The following is a 16,158-nucleotide window of genomic DNA, read 5'->3' on the forward strand; positions in this document are numbered from 1 at the left end:
AGTGGTTTGGAAAGTTTGCTCAGTGACTCGAAGGAAAGAGGCTCCTGAGCCTTTTATGTTATGTGCCCGCTGCAATATTTTTTTCCCCTGGGGCTAACGTGTGGAGCATCACGCTTGGCTTGATGACTCCATGATGCTCTCAGGAAACAAAGCCAAGCCTGGCGACCGTGCATTCAGCTGCTGTGAAGCCCCGAGTGCTGCTGCTGGGCTCCAAGCACCACCAGCAGTCCTTGTCTGCTCTTCTGCTTCACACAGTACTGCCGATCCCAAGCCTCAGCAAGGTGATCCTGGGGTGGGCAGAGGGGACCACTGAGACGGCAGATGCTGCAGCAGTGAGGTCGATTCCGTGGCGTGAGGCTGGTGTGCTCCCTGCTGTGTTTGTCTTCCATGGAGGCAAGGAAAGTAGCCACACTGGTCTCATGGCGTGGCTGAGCACTGGAGGAGCCTGGAAGAAGGCCAGTTTGCTTGTTGTTGCTTTCTCATGGTGAAAGGGAAAGGTACCTGGTTTTCCGCTGGTGGTTTTGACGTTGTAACACGCCTGTCGGCACCGTGCGGGCTGGCACAGCTCGAAGCTGGGTTTCACAACTCTTTTGTGGGTTTCATAAAACCCCAGCTGCTGGAGTGCTGTGATTTTGTAACTCCCAGCTGGCTTTCAAACCAGTCGGAAGAGCAGCTTGAAACAGTTGCCCGCCCGCCTGCCTGCCTGCCTGCTGCTTCTTGGATCACAGTGGCTGGCAAACCGAATCCCAGGCACTGAGGTTTTATCTCACTCTTATCTGTACCTGCTTGGCAAGGGAAAAGCAGGCTGCAGGCACCACCAGGGAGGAGCCAGACCTGCCCTAGGAAGCAGTTTCCTACTAAAGGCAGCAGATCCTGGTCAGTCCCGTGGGTTTGATAGGCATCAACACCCCATCAGTGTGCTGCAACCCTAAAACTAGGAGCTTCACAATGTGGTGCTGCTGTGTGGCTCGGCTCCTGACAGCGTATTTCAAGTTCAGTGTTGCCCGATACTTAGTCCTGCTAAGCTGTTGGTATCTAAATTGCTGTGATCTACAATGAAACCCTCTCCCTAGCCAAACCTGGATCCTAGTAGCAGAAGCAGGGATGCACAGTGAGTGGGGAAGGTGAGGGCATCCCATGGGACACACCGATGCATGCAGCATCCTTTATAGTCCTGGTAATGCAGGTTGAACTTGAGAGGGAGCAAAGGGGAGGGAGGGAATAAAGCCTGGGACCTGTCACATTTTGTGGCTGCAAACAGGCTGGGGGGCCCTTGGAGCCCAGGGTGGCAGTGTATGCTGAGCTACAACTAAACAAGACAGTGCTTCATCCCCAGCAGAGCCTGAGGCACAGTGGGGCTGTGCATTAAGCAGCTTAATGTGTGTCTTCTTGTGCTGCAGCAGAGACCATCATGGCTCTCCAAGAATGCTGCAAGCTGCTGGCGGCCGGAGAAGTGTCTCTGGCTGGGGGTGTATCAGGGAACACCTGGCGGCACTGTAGCCCTGGGCACTGCATGCAAGCTGACTGCATGGAGATCACTGGCTCCCAGGCTTGGGGTGAGCATGGCATGTGCGCTGGGAGAGCTGATCCGTGCTAATCCCATCAATATTTTACGGCGCTGTGGTCCTGTTATAATTCCTCACATCATCTGGGGTGCCAGCTGGGACAGAGGTGCAGTGCCAACTGAAACATGGAAGATGCTGTGTCTTTGTCCTGGCTCCTCGAGTATCAGAGGGGCAAAAGGGGTGTCTATGAGCACTTCTACCTGCTTCTGTGGGTAGGGTAAGCCTAAACATACCAGCTGAGCATGGGCGTCATGGGCACCCGCCTGGCTTTGCTTTGTGCCAGAGTGATGGGCCTGTGCTGTGCTGGGCAACTGCCAGCACAGAAAAAAGCCATCTGACCCTTGTGTGGATGGGCCTGTGATGTGGGACAAGCCTGCCCTGCCCAGTCCTCCCTCTGTGAGACATGGTGTTTAAGTGACAACAAGAAGAAATTAAACAGAAAGCAGGCTCTGTCTGGCTCAGGGCACTAAAGCATCTCTCCTTCCAAAAAGCTGTTTGGATCAATGGGGAGAGAGCAGTAAGGATAAAATCCTTGTGTGGCTGTGGGGAGAGCAGTTTCCCAAGGTGCTGTGGCACAACTCAAAGGACCCGCTGCTTTGGGCTCTACCCTGGGCTGAGAGGAGGGCTGTTGCAATAGGAAATACCCCTCTAGTGCCTTGCTGGCTCTGGGCTGAGGCTGGAGCACAAGTAAGACCTATCGGCTCAGCAGCACCGCTCTGCAGGGCAGAGGGATGCAGGCAGCAGAGCAGGTTGACTATAGTTCAGCTCCCACCCGTTCTGGCTTTTGGGAAGCCAGGGAAGCAAGAGCAAGGCTCCTGGCCTCCAACCTCGTGGGGGCCTAAATTCCTTCAGCCAATCTCACGGGGGCAGCAGCCAGCAAAGGCTCTGAAAATAGATCTGTTTCCAGCTGCTGGTGATTCGTGTTAATTAATTAAAGCTGCGCAAGCTCAGGCCTGTAAACAGGCAGTGTGAGGCTTTGCTCATGCACTAATTACCCCACTGTGGGGCCAGGAGCTAACGAAGCTCCAATTTGTGCTGTGTTCAGCTTGCAGCCACGTGGGAGGGTGCCTGCCTGTGCTGGCAGGGAGTATTGCTGAGGGATGTAGAGCCCTGGAGAGGGACAGAGCCTTGGGGAGCCCTCTCAGCACTGGCACCCTCTTACCCAGCACTCATGGAGCAGCTCTCCCTATAAGTGGTCCTGCACCCTCCATCTGCACCTCTGCTAAGGTAGGGCATAGGATCCAGAACAGATGTGGGGTACTGAACCCTCCATCCCTGGGTAAGACAGGCTGGCCAAAACTATCCCTGCTTCATGGGCAGTCCCTGCTATCTCAGCCTTCCCTCGTGTTGCCTATGCAGCACTCTGGGTCTGGCCAGGCAAGGCTGTGGGCGAGCCCAGCTCCTGGTGTGTGGGCATCCCACTTCCGCAGGGTGGGTGGAGAGGCAAGGTGAGGCACTGTGAGGTGTGGAGGAGACGCTGAGGTTTAGCCCAAGGACAAGAGGAAATGGTAATTAGTCTTTGGAGTGTACATCAGGTAAGGGCAGGAGGACTGGAAGAGGTGGGCAGCATCTCTGCTCTGATCTCCTGGGGTCCCTGGGAGAAGAGACAGGGAACAGGCCCTGGCATCTCATGACAGGCGAGGGGCTGATGGCTGCTTGGTGAGTGTGCATGAGGGTGACAGGAGCTGCTGCATCCACAGAAGCACTCAGATTACTCCCTCCTTGTCTGAGACCAATTTTTGTGTGGCAGCTGGGTGGATTCAAGTCTCTGTCTCCCAATCACAGCACGTTTAAATTCTTAGAATCATAAAACACTTTGCATAGGGAGAGACCTTTATAGGTCATCTAGTCCAACTGCCTTGAATTGCAGTCATTCTTAGCTAGGGTCCATACGAGAGTACCCTGACACCCTTAGCAACTCCAAAAGGTCCAGGTGGTGGTAAGAGCTCAGCTTGGACGGATCCTTATATCCAGAGAGTGCTCAGCAACTTCAACACAACCTGCTCAACACTAAACCCTGCCACTGGGTTCCAGGTCTGCAGTGCATAGCGTAAGGGAGGCCCTTGTCCCCGCCTTGGAGACCTCACCCCTTGTGTGGGTTCGTTGTGAAGTGGAGGGGATGAACCAGTGCCTAAAGGTGCCGAAGCTGGGACTGAGCAGCACACGGCTTTGTAACTACAGGCTAGCAGCACATAGACACCCTGCCAGCTTCAGGAGCTGCAATCCAGTGCACACCTCCAGCTCCAGCTGATTTCCAATTGCCCTAGATCCAACCTGCTGATTAGACACAGCACTCAGGGTTTTGCTTTCGGGAGGCCTGCTGCTGAGACGGGTGAGGAGGCAGGGCTGGCGGCCAGGCATTGAAAGCTTGCGAAAGGAAAGCAAACACAGGCCTGAACCTGGCAGCTCCTGCCTGTGGGGAGGAGCCACAGAAGCCACCCAGGACAAAAGAAGGCTGCACACTGAGCCCTGGAGAAACCATTACCTGTGCTTCCAAACAAGCTTGCACTGTATGCAAACAGACTAAGTGGGGAGGCACACGCTGGGAGGATGGAGAAGACGGAGCACGGTGTTTTGGTCAGGCATGCAATGCATCTGTGCGGGCTGGGATGGGTTTGGGAAGCAAGGAGTCTCAGCAGGCATCGTGGCTGTGCTGTGGTGACACTGTGGCTTTGGTGCGATGACACCGCGTGTGCTGCGTTGGCAGAGTGAGGTGATGCTATCTGCAGTCAGGAACACGTTTTCTATTGTTGTGAGACCAAGTTGCGAGCCCTTCGCCTGCCTGGCCTTGCAACGGACTTGAACGCAGGCTTATCTGGGGGCGTATAATTCAAACTGCCCGTGCCGAGCGAGCCTCCCCCCGCCAGCCCACTCCATGTGGCCTGCATTGTGCGTCCACGGGCTGCGGGCGGAGGCAACGTCTCCGCCTGCCTGCCAGCATTCGCCGGGGAAGCCTCTCGCTCGCAGAGCTGGCCCAGCCGCAGCTCTCCGGTCCCCTGCCGCCCCTGCCCTCCTCCTCCGCGGGCCCCGTGCCGGCGGCGGGGTGGCTCCGGGCGGCCGGTTGTGTCCGGCCGGGGCTCGCAGGCTCCGCGCAGCAGCGCGGCCGGTAGGGGGCGGTAGAGCGCGCGCGGCTCGGCTCGGCACGGCGCGGCCGCGCGCTGCCGGACTGCACCAGGGCTGCGCCGTTACCGCGCCGCGCTCCGCCGAGCCGCCCGCACCTGCTGCGCCGCCGGGCAGAGCAGAGCAGAGCAGAGCCGCACCGCGTCGCACCACGCCAGGCAAGTGCCCGGGAGGCGCGAGTGGGGACAGCCGCCGGCCGGGTGCTGCCGCCGGCTCGCCGTGCTGCGTCCGAGGTCGCAGGCAGGGCCGGAGGGCTGCGTCCAGGTGCTGGGTCCGGATCCGCGTAGGGTGTGGAAAGCTGGATCTGGGTCCTGAGGATGAATGCTGCGTCCATAAGGAAGGGTCGGTGGTACTATATTTGAGTGCTGAATCTGCAGGCGTGATCGGGGGTGGTGGATTTAGGGTACTGGGTCTCGGTTCGGGTCCACAGGAAGGAGTGGAGGGCTGGGTCTGGTTGTTGAGTCCTTCGGAAGAGCCTGGCATACCGGGTCAGGTTCTGGCTGCTGAGTTCACAGGCAGGATCTGGGGTGCTGGATCTGGGTGTTGAATTCAATGGCAAAGTCTGGTTATCTGGGTCTGTGTTTGCAGTATTCGGGGTGCTGGATCCGGGTGCTGAGTCCAGAGGCAGGGCCTGAGGTGCTAGGTGCAGGTGCTCATGCACAGGCGCAAGCTGGGGCTAGGTGCTGAGTCTGCAGGGTCGGGGGGTGCTGGGTCTGAGAGCTGAATCCGCAGGCAGCATTGAGGGTGGTGGATTTGGAGTGTTAAGTCTCAGCCCAGGTCCACAGGCAGGATTGGGGATGCTGAGTCTGGGTGCTCGGGTGCTGCGTCTGGATGCTAAGTCCACAGGCAGGATCTGGGGTACTGGGTGCTGGATCCAGAGGACGAGCAGGAATCTGACCTGCTGAGGTCGAAGTCTAAGGAATGATGCCGTGGGGGAAAATGAGGGGCAGAGCCATGGGGGCAGGAAGGAGAGGGGTTGAGGGCAGATGTGGTACAGGTGCGGATTTAGAGGTGATGAACTGGAGAGGAGGTGGGGATATGCAGATCTGGTGGCAGTGCAGGTAGCTTTCTGGGCAGGAATGACAGGGTACATGCTGAGGGTGCGAGGGAAGAGAGTGGTGAGAACTGCAGCCAGACAGGGCACCAGCTTCTAGGGGGAACGCTAGGTACAGCCCCTCCTTTCCCTAGCAAATCAAGGGGATTGAGAGTCTGCAGGGATGGGGACTGCTGGCAGTATTTGGGGAGGCTCAGTGTTACCTGGGGGCAGATGGTTTTTCAGCTGGCTGAGACGAGGTACAAGCCTGAAGCCAGGTGGTGCAGTGCAATCCCTCACTCCCCTCTTTCCCATCGGGAGGCGGGAGGTGCTTTGGCATGTGGGTTGTTTGAGCCTTGCTTCTTGGGATTCATCTCTCTGGGATGAATTGCAGTGGGGGCTGTGGATGCCTCCGAGTGGAAGGGGCTGGGGGATTGTATGCACTGAGTTGAGCTACATCTCCTTGGTGATGCAAGGGTAGAAGGGATCTGCTGTGCAGCCAGGCAGCACTGGATTTTTGACTCTCTCTACCTCCCCATGAATACCGAGGTAGGCCAGTGGCTTGCTTCTGGCCTTTAAAGCCGAGAGTGTGAAGTGGGAGGGAGAACCGTGAAAAGGCTCTTCAAGTGCCAAGAAAAACACAAAGAGACTGCCCAAAATGGACGGGGAGTGCAGATTCCCCCAGAGGCAGGGAAATTATTAATAATAATGATGGCTTTTTTTGTGCTAGTGGGCTTACCACTGTACACTCCAGCTGCTTTGCCTTGCTCCCCGGCAGGTGCAGGCTGAAGCCCCCTGCCTGAGCCCCAAACCCAGCTGGGATGGCCACAACGGTGCTGCCTGTGTGTGTCTGCAGGTCTTATCTTTGCTTCGTCTCGGTTTGGCCAGGCTTACTCTGCCCGGAGGGACACGGAGCAGAGAGAGCTGCCCCCTAGCATGCAGAGATTTGTATCATGACTTTGCTCTTGTGTTGCAACCAGAGGGGAAAAAAAACCAAAACCCCAACAACCCTCTCAGTTTCTGCAGGTGAGGGCTTTGTGTCCTCGGCTTGTTCTGCCCCCGCTGCCTTCTCCAACGTCCAGGTGAACCTTTTACCGCTTTCCCCGCCAGGAATGCGGCAGGTCTGCTGAAGCTGGGTGGTTTATTCGGCAAACCTGGCAGGTTCTGTGTCTGGAAAAAACGCCCAGGTGCACTTGGCAGGACTGGTGACAGGGGGACCACGGCAGCACCCCGCGCAGGAGGGCAGCAGTGGGTGTGACGGAGGTGCTGTGCCAGCCTGGCCCGGCCGCGTGCGGGGAATTTCCCTCCCTGCGCTTGCCTGCGGCTCCGCTTGGCATCTTGATGGGACTTGTTGGGAAGTGGTTCATATCATGGGAGGTTTGGTGGAGGAAGCTGGTCTGGAGGGACCCGCTGCTTTTCGTGTTGCTCTGCTGTGAATACCGACAGTGGCTGGCTGCTGCGGGGGCTGGACAGGTGTCTGTTCTGTTCAAAGGATGGAAGCTCTACAGTCACTGCCGTCCCCCCTCGCCTGGCCATGTCGCTGCTTCTGGTGATCTAGCAGCAAGAGGGCTTTGTCATAGCAAGATCATCACCAGACCCACCCCCGCTTCATCCTCCTGGGGCCTGAGCTTTGCGGTTCAGAGATAAAGGAAGCCAAGGGTTTCAGACCTGGTGTTACTCACTGCTGCTGGGGACTGAAGGCAGCTCCGTGAGTTATGTTGTGCTCTGACTTGTGCTTATCTTGTTGCTTAATAGCTTCCCCACCAGGTACAACCCCACCTCCCCTTTACTCATGGATCACTTTTATTTGCCTGGTGCAAAGCCCAGCCCATGCAAATAAGGTGGGGAGCTGATTTTGGGGAGCAAAACTGGTGGTATGCAAATGACTGGGAATGGCCAGGTGCTACTGCCTTGTGCTGTGCAGTTTTGAACAAGAAGCTGAGTATCAGATTGAGTTTAACCCAAAATTTGAAGCTCTGTTGGAGGTAAAGTGAAGAAAACAAGAAGAGATTGTTAACACAGGGAGCCATAAAATCGCTCCCACCATCTGGTTTTGCTGGACTTTTGAGAACAAAACAGTTTATCTTTGGAATAAATAAAAGGGAAAGGGACAGGTTTGAGGCAGAAAGCCCCGACGTTCATGCCAAGCAAGCTGAGTAGTGCTCCAGCTCTTGCCTGTGCTTTCGAGGGGATCCCAGGTCGTATGGAATTTCTGAGCCTTGGTTTCCCCTCAGGGAAGCTCTGTGCTGCACCGACGGTGGGAACTGCAGGCATTGCCAAGAAATGTCTTTGAAACTCAAACCTGGCTTTGGAAAAAGAACTGGAAGACAAACCGGCTCTAAACAAACACCCGAGTTAATTCCTTGTCTTGCATTGTATGAACCCAGTGAAATAAAACACAGTGCAGCCATGGGGATGAGCAAATGAATTCAGAAGCCTTGAAATCTGCTGGCTCTGAAATTTAGGGTTGGGATTTCCCCCCCCCGACCCTCGCCCCCCCCCCCCCCCCCCATTTTCTTTCTAATTGTTCCCGGGAATTTAGTTCTGCCATTATTTTCCTGCTTCTGCTGTGGAGACAATGTGTATCGGCCACAAAGCCTTTGAAGGGCGAATTGCAGATTGCATCCAGTGCTGAGCCACATGGATGCAAATGCCCCCTTGCTGGGAAACTTTGCTGTGATGTGGAGGGCTGTCTGTCTGTCTCTCCCAGCCACTGAGGGGCTGCCAGCAAGTGGTGAAGTCTGGCATAATGCTGATGAGGCAGGAAAGGATGGCAGACTGGTTTTGGGAGGGATGTTGCTAGCACTGAGTATGCATCTTCCCTACCATAGGGGAGGTGAGAGCCTCAGGGATCTGCACCCCACTTCCCAAGGCTTGGCATCCGCACTCTGCCTCCCTCTGGCCTGGGTATGGGGGTAAGCTAGTGATAGGTGAAGTCAGGGTTGGGTCACTACCTCAGCATCCTGCACTTTGACTTCACAGTTCCTGTGCAGCTGCCTGGGTTCTCAGGTGCTAGGCTGTGGGACTGGCCCAGGACTACTGCTGTGGGTTTTCCACAGTGAAAGATGCGCTGGATGGAAGGGAAAGGTTGTGGGGGTTGTGCCCTTGCTGCCAGCTTGCAGGAGCCAAATGGCCTCCAACATGTGAGGAGTTGCTCCTGTAAAGGGAGATTTGCTGCCCTGCCCAGCAATGCCTGGTCTGGGCAGGTCAGAGCATCCCTTAGCATACCTGGCCCTGCCGCTGAGCTGCAAGAGTTTGCCCTTCAGCTTCTCCTCCCTGCACCCTTTCTTCCTAGGCCAGCTTTCAGCAAGGCTTGTTGGGCAGTGGAGCCAAGCAAGGAGCTGTTTTGACTGATGGCTGGCATTGGTGAGTTTTCCATGTGGAAGAGTGGAGGAGCGCTCTGTCCTACTGTCTTAGGCACCTTTCTCTTGCCGTCAGCTTGTGGTGCTCTGAGAGCTGCTGAAGAGGAGCCATTCCTGTGCCTGGCAGGTAGCAATGCCTGCCCAGGGCACAGGCCAGAGCAGCTTTCACTATTATTTCAGCTGTGTTTTTTGGGGTGGGTTTGAATGTGAATGTTGGGAGAGCACTCCTGGGGACTTGGCAATGAGCTGTGTCTCTGCCTGTCAGCCCCTTTGAACCTCCTGCCTTATGTCAAACCCAACCTGACCGAGGAGAAGAACAAGTTCTTGTAAGAATATGGGAAACAAGTTGCTGGGGAGAAGCTTAAAGTGCCCCAATCCCTGCAGCCATGCAGGAGGACGCCATGGCTGGGCCGTGTCCCTTGCTGAGCAGGGGACATCCTCCAGTGGGGTGCTGTAGGGTGACAGGGAAAAAAGCTTGGAGTTGAGGGGCCACTGAGGGAAATCTGTTGGAAGTTCAGCTGTTGTTAGTTTTATTGCTAATGGATCAGCTTGTCTTTTGAGGGATGTTTGGATATCTGACTCCCACCAGCACTAGTGTCCCTTAAGCCAGCCTGTGTCCCTAGCTGGCCTCTCCTCTGTCCAGTCCATCTCTCTGCTCCTCCACATAACCTCCTCCCTGCTGTGACGTTGGTGGGATCAGAGCTGGGTGCTTTCCTCTGCCGGATGTTTCAGGCTCTGCCTGCAGCGCATGGGGGCTGTGCCATGCTTGGGGAATTCAGAGCCTGTTCCCATGGCCTGCTGGTGCCTGCTGCCTGTCCTTCTGGCTCCGTGGTGGCTGTGCTGGGGAGCAGGGCAGGATGAATCCTTGAGAGGAGCTAGTGTCACTGCTCTCCCTCTCTTCTGCTGTGCCCGAATTCCAAATTTGGGGAGGAATAAATCTGCTTCCTGATTAACCACAACTCTCATGCACGTCCACTGAAGCACCTCGAGGTCAAACGTGGTTTTGTTTAAAGAAAGACATTAAAATAAACTCATCGAGGGTCTCCTGGGAGGTCACTGTGCTCCTTCCCTCTTTATCCCCAGGCTCCAAACCCAGCACAGATCTCCTCTTCCCAGAGGGCTTTCAGCATGTTAGCATTTTTTTTCTTGCTGTTGTTGACAAAAATCCCAGCTGGTTGAGAAATATCCGTGCAGCAGTGCCAGCACAGTCCCATGGGTCAAATCCTGCCCCTGCATATCTCTGCCGGGAAGGGCAGCTCATCCTGGGCTGGCCTTCAGGGATGCTGCTGGAAGGCACCCATCGTCTTGCAGGGCACCCTAGGCAAGCCTCTGTGGTGGACAGACAGACAGACGTGTGGACACTACATGTTTGAGGTGGATCTGATGTTTTACCATTTGCTGGTTGAGCTCTGCAGCAGAAGCAAAGTGCTGGAAGTTCGTCAAAGACTGAATTAAAGTTGCCTGGCAACCTCCATCCTGGCTCCTCTTCCTGCATCTCACAGAATTTCTCACCCAAGGTCTGCCAGCTCTGGGGAAAGGGGGCTCAAAATGTGCTGTGCTTGCAGCCAGGCAGGGTCCAGGCTCATCTCTCACCTGATGTTTTTTTTCCCGTGGTTCCTTGGCTCATTCCCACACCTGGGAGCGGGGAGGTCTCCTTGCCTTGTGCCCTGGGGCAAGCACTTTCCCCAGCCCTCACCGGGCTGTTTCAGCTGAACCCGAGGGCAATTGCATGGGTCTCCATGGCAGGTGAAACAGTGCTGGGCTATCGAGAATGCAGCTGGGTATGTGAGTGGCAGAGGAAGCAAAGGGGCCAGGAGTGATCATGTGCTGGGCTTGGTCCTGATTAGTAAAGCTGAATTGGCTGCACTGTGTTTGGACTGCCTGGGCTGGGCTGCCATGAAATGGCAAGGTGTAAGCAGTGTCTCCTGGTGCAGAGCCTGCCAGGAGCTCTGCTAAGGCTGGCCCCTGTTGAGCAGCCAGCCGTCCTTGCTTGTAAGAAGGCATGATGCTGATGCCCAGAGAGCCAGCCCACGAGGAGGGGAGGAAGGTCTGGCAGCCATTCCAGGAGTGTTCCTGGGCTTTACGGGAACTTGAGGGAGCAACCTCCCTCCACAGAGTGGGTAGAATGGGGAAACCTCTGATCACGCTCTGCATGTCTCTGCTTCGCTGTTTGGGATGGATGCTGGGGGTGAGCTGGAGGAGAGCTGCTCCCACCTGGCATGTACATTCTTTCTCCTGGGTTCCCTTTAAACTAAAAAGCCGGCATCATTTTGGCCATGCTGACAACGAAGCAGCAATGAGTGGCCCATAAAAGTACATCTGCAGCCTCTCCATCTTTTCCATCCCAGCTGTCAGCACAGCAAATTGCACCACGGCTTGCGGTCGGTTCTTGCTCCCAGGTTTTGCTGCCTCATGGCTTTGGGGACCACGGGTCAGCAGGAAGGAGCCACGGTGGCTAGCAGAAGCTCCCAGTGCAGCGGCTGCTGAGGGGTGTGGCAGCTTTGGCTGGTTTCTTTGGCCAGATCCAGGTTGACGAGACCTGCCACTGGGAAACTCACTCATCAAAAGCTTCTCGTGCCTCCAGAGATCCTGGTCATGGGGATTTTAAGGAGGTGCCGGCTGAGCCAGCTTGTTTGGGTGTGCTGGGGAGGCTGGCTGACAGTGGGAGGCTGAGGCCAGTACAGTCATGCTGGCAGAGCTTCCGTCGTGACCCAGTAAACCCAGTCAGACCTGACCAGGGCTCTCTCTTTCCCCTGTGCACTCACATATGCCTGCACACCTCTGCCACCCTGCTGCTTTCCTGCCATTCCCCAGGGATTGGCAAACCTGTCCCACCAGTGGGAGCCACTGCCTGGGTTGGGCTTGCCTGGCTCCATGCTGGGAACCATGGCTGCATCCCCCAGGACCACCAATAACCAGGGTGGGAGAGTGATCTTTGACCCCCATAGATGTTGCTTGTTGTGATTAGAGCAGCAGGTTCCTGGCTTTGCCCAGTCTTCAGAAGAGCCTTCAGGAGATCCATCAGGATCTTCTCTCCACCACCCTGCCTCAGTGTTGCTGGATGGGGCAGGAGCTGGGGCTGAATTGAGGTCCACTGTCAGTTCCCTCTGCAGTGGGAAGTAGGTGAGGTGCTGAGCAGCCTGGGAGTTCACTTCTGGGCTGGGGTTTTCTGGGCAGTTTTTCTCTTAAGCCTCAGATTTCATTTGAACTGCTGTGGCTTTTCAGCCTCTTCCATTCTCCTATTGGTGTCTCTCCTGAAGAAAAAACTCGGTGGAATTTCCCCTACTGTCTTTTTCCAGTGTCCCATGGAAGTGCCAGCCTTGAGCAATTCAGCCACCCTCAGCCCTACTGCTGGGTTGCACGGATGAGAACCTTCTCTGCCTCCACCCCTGACCTTCACAGCCCTTGCCTTTACCTAGAGGTTTGAGCTTGCACCCTGCCAAGAGGGAAGTGTTGAGTCTGGGGGTGTTTGGTGCAGGGCCAAGGATGGTTTCAGTTCCTTGTTCTTTCTCCCCCACTCTAGGTATGAAGAATAAAAAATAATAGAGAAGCTTGAAGCAGCCCTTCCCTTCAAGTGAAATATTAACTGGCTCTTACAGCTAACTGATTAAATGTCCCTTAGGACAAAGTTACATCTGATCTTGGGCAAACGAAATGGGTGTATCTGCTCCCCTGGAAAAAAAGCAGAGGAGCTCAACCCTGGCAGGAGTGGAGGCTGCTACCCCCTGCCCTTACCTGGCCAGTAACACTGTGTAGCCTCACAGCTTAATTTATTATCTTTATTTTTCTCCCTTCTGTGCTGGCTCAGTGCTCACAGTGGTTAAATGTTAGCTGGGGCTGGCTCACAGCATGGTGCTTGCCCTGCGGTAAGCACCATCCCTGCCCGACTGCACTCCAGGCTCCAATCCCCATTGCACCTGGAGCTGGGCAGCAGGCAAAGTTCAGGGCTTGTTTGTTCTGGGGAGATAAGGTGAGGATGCCTGGCAGCATGCAGACAGCTCACAGGGCTGTTACTCATTTATTAGAGATCATTGTTTGCCTTGTTGTAAGGTTTCTTCCTCCCCTCTACTTTCCTAGCCCAGGTGCATGGCAGTTCTTGAGGGTTGTACATGGTTACAGGCTCATGGACCTGCATGGAGGCTGGGGAAGGGTCCCCACAGCTGCTGCAGTAGCCCCAGTGCTGCTGTCAAGGTGGAGGGGTGTCAGCATGGGGCTGGCTGGAGCCCTTTTGGGTGCTTTGCTGCTCCAGATGTGACCCCACCACTTGCTTTCCCCAAAATGGTTGGTGGGTTTGGCTTGTGCTAGACATGGTGCCATTGACATCCATCCTCACTCACCTGCCAGGCTCATTGCTCACAGGTAGACCCTCAGTCCAGACAGGGCTTGTCCAGGAGTTCCTTGGAGAGCAGATGTTCCAGGTTGCTGTCCCCTGCTCCCTGGGGAGCTTGGCCCTGCAGGCAGCACTATGCCTACTCCTGGATTTGAGTGTGTACAGGTACTCTGTGCTAGGCTGGTGACTGGGGGGCAGCAAGACAGGATGGAGCCAGAGGAGGACTGTCTCCCTTCCACCTCATTCCTGGGATGCTCTGGAGCAGCAGCCAGTACAAGTCTGGGTCCGAGCCCTCCTGAAGGAAATAGCAACTTAATAGAAGCTCAAAGATTGTGGCTGGATCCCATATCCAGCCTCTTGCTTCTCCTTTTCAGCCCCAAAGCCCTTTTCACTTGCATTGTGCTTTGGTTTTACTTCCCCTTTGCCTGAGACCTAGTGAGGTATTTGCTTCAGGGAAACCATCTGCAGCAAACATGTTTGAACAGCTTCTTTGCAGGGTCAGGTATTTGGTTGATATCCATAAAAATACTCCAGCCTAAGCAAACACATTGGCGCTGGTCACTTTATGGAGAGGTCTATTTGGAGACACCCAATGTCTCCTTCTTCCTTAACACCTGCAAAATGAAACTCTGTCTTTGCTGAAAGTAGCCAGGAGGGGTGGGAGAGGTTACTAAGGAGGGATTGGATGCATGAAAACAAGAGCCAAGGTGAATGCTGAGCTTCGAGGAAGTTTGGGATGAAAAAGAAACTCAAATGTCATGGGAAAACACTGCTGGGGGGTGGGGGTGAAACTGTTCGTGCTTGCAAAGGCTTGATGAAGATGCCAAGCAGCTCCCATATGCGTTTTCCTTTACTCTACATTGTTTTGTGCCTGCAGTGTCCTTCCCCCTGCCTTTGTCCTCAGGGGTCTTGTCATTTCAGGAAAGGCAAAACTTGTAAGATAAGTGCCTTGCACGGCAGGAGACAGCCAGACGTGGGCTTCACAGGAGCCCTCTGATGCCCATTGCTGCAACCTCTCTGGGGAGCAGGGCTTGGGATACCAAAACGTGCCAAGAGACCTGCAAGAAGGGATTGGCCCCAAGCCCCACTGTCTGCTTTTGGGGGTAAATGTGCCCACTTCTTCAGTGTTGGATATGCAATGGAGGATCAACTGGCTTTGCTGAAGTGTGTCCTTTGGTCAGGGGGTCTTGCAGGAGAAAATGGTTTGGAGCAATGGAAGGAGGAGCCCAGAGCAGACCTGGAGTGACATGATCCTCCAAGCAATCAAAGCCATGCTCAGCAAGTGCTTGCTGCTGTTGTGGCAGTGTGGACACTGAGCCAGGGAGGTGCTAGGTTGGGGGATTGCTCAGCTTGGAGTCCCCTCCCTGTATTGGATGCAGCCTCAGTTTCCCCTCTGGCAAACGAGGGTTTGTTTTTCCCAGAAGCTGTTTTGGGGCTGAGGCCATGCCTGGTCAAGCATCCAGGCATGTGCACAGCCAGCTCCTTCCCAAGCCAACTTGCTTGTGTGGTGCTGGGGACAGTGGGAGTGTCTGACCCAGTGTTCTGTGTTTCAGGCAGGTTTTGCAGCCAGCCCCATCCTGGGGAACTGAGGAGCTGGTGGTGAGGGTTGACTGTGCTGGCCTGGCGTCATCAGGCTGGGCGGCTGCCCTGGCCAGAGGAGCGGGAAGATGAGCGGAGGCACAGACCATCTACTGACAGCTCTCTTCGTGGCAGTGGTGGCAGCGGTGATGGGCTACCCGTCACGGCGGTCTGCCACTGACCTGGACACCACCCCCAGGACAACAGTCACCTTTGATGGTAGGGCACTGTGGGTTGTGGTGGTGAGGTTTGTGATTGTGGCAGTGCCAGGTTTGATGCGTGACCACGTTCAGCCTTTACCAGCACTGCCTGGAGTTGGGGCTGAGTACAGTGGTGAGAGATACAAGTGGACCTCCAGTGCCCTGGGCTCCAGAAATCAAAGCCTGCTTGGCTGTCTCTTGTTGGGTGCCTGGAGTAAATATGCCCCAAGGGAGGGAGCAGTGCAAAAGTTTTCCTGGGTTTGCCCGGCCTGGTGGCATCTCCCTGACAGCTGAGGGAGGTAATCCCTGGCCCTGCCCACCAGCCCTTAGAGGGTGTCCTGAGCCAGGCATCACTCTTGGGCTGTGCTCTTGTGGCCCAGATAGTTGTCTTCTGTGATTTTATTTAATTGCTGTTATGTGGTGTCAGCCAGCCCCACAGTGTCATTGTGTCTTAGGTGGCTGTGGCGTCACTGACCTTGTTAATGAAGCCTAGCTCAGTGGGTGATGGTGGGAGAGGCTTTCATTTGCAGCCAGGGCACTCCTTTCTTCCTCAAAAATGTCTTCTTTTGGGAGTCATTCCCTACCAGCTGCCTTGGATCCCAGGCACCCTCCCTGGCTTGACTCGAGGTCCCTTCAGCTAGGGCTGAGACCCACCCCACACTTCTCAGCACCCAAGGTGGATGGTTTCTCCAGCTCGGTGGGCAGGGAGCGCTCAGCTTTGCTGTGGGAGCCCTCCACTTGCATGACAGTTTGGTTCAGTTTTTTTGCATCCTTCCTTTTGGGCTGGCTGGGTTCAAAACCCCTGGTTTAGAGCCGAGGTTGCAGCGGTCAGTGTGTTTTTACTTCCTCCAGCAGTTCCCCAAACAGTGTGGCAGATGTATGCTGAACATGGATGTTGCAGCTTCTGCCCCTGAGCTGCTATTTTAGTTAGTGGGGAGAAATGGTCTCTGTGAGCCTGAGCTGAATTAGC

The 16,158-nt window shown here is 55.4% G+C and overlaps 1 protein-coding gene across 4 annotated transcripts in view; it reads left to right on the forward strand.

The window, feature by feature from the left end:
• Positions 1-16,158, forward strand: part of SEMA4G (semaphorin 4G) — a 30,947-nt gene that overhangs the window by 6,791 nt on the left and 7,998 nt on the right. For 2 of the 4 annotated variants that reach the window (XM_064144508.1, XM_064144506.1), the window contains exon 2: positions 14,964-15,207. In XM_064144508.1, the coding sequence (XP_064000578.1) occupies positions 15,078-15,207 (130 nt within the window). In that variant the 5' untranslated portion in view covers positions 14,964-15,077. Of the gene's footprint in view, positions 1-4,712; positions 4,848-14,963; positions 15,208-16,158 lie in introns of those variants that run through there. The other 2 variants (XM_064144505.1, XM_064144504.1) reach the window with 2 other exon arrangements.

Source organism: Pogoniulus pusillus, chromosome 6, assembly GCF_015220805.1.
Source record: "Pogoniulus pusillus isolate bPogPus1 chromosome 6, bPogPus1.pri, whole genome shotgun sequence".
Taxonomy (NCBI): Eukaryota; Metazoa; Chordata; class Aves; order Piciformes; family Lybiidae; genus Pogoniulus; species Pogoniulus pusillus.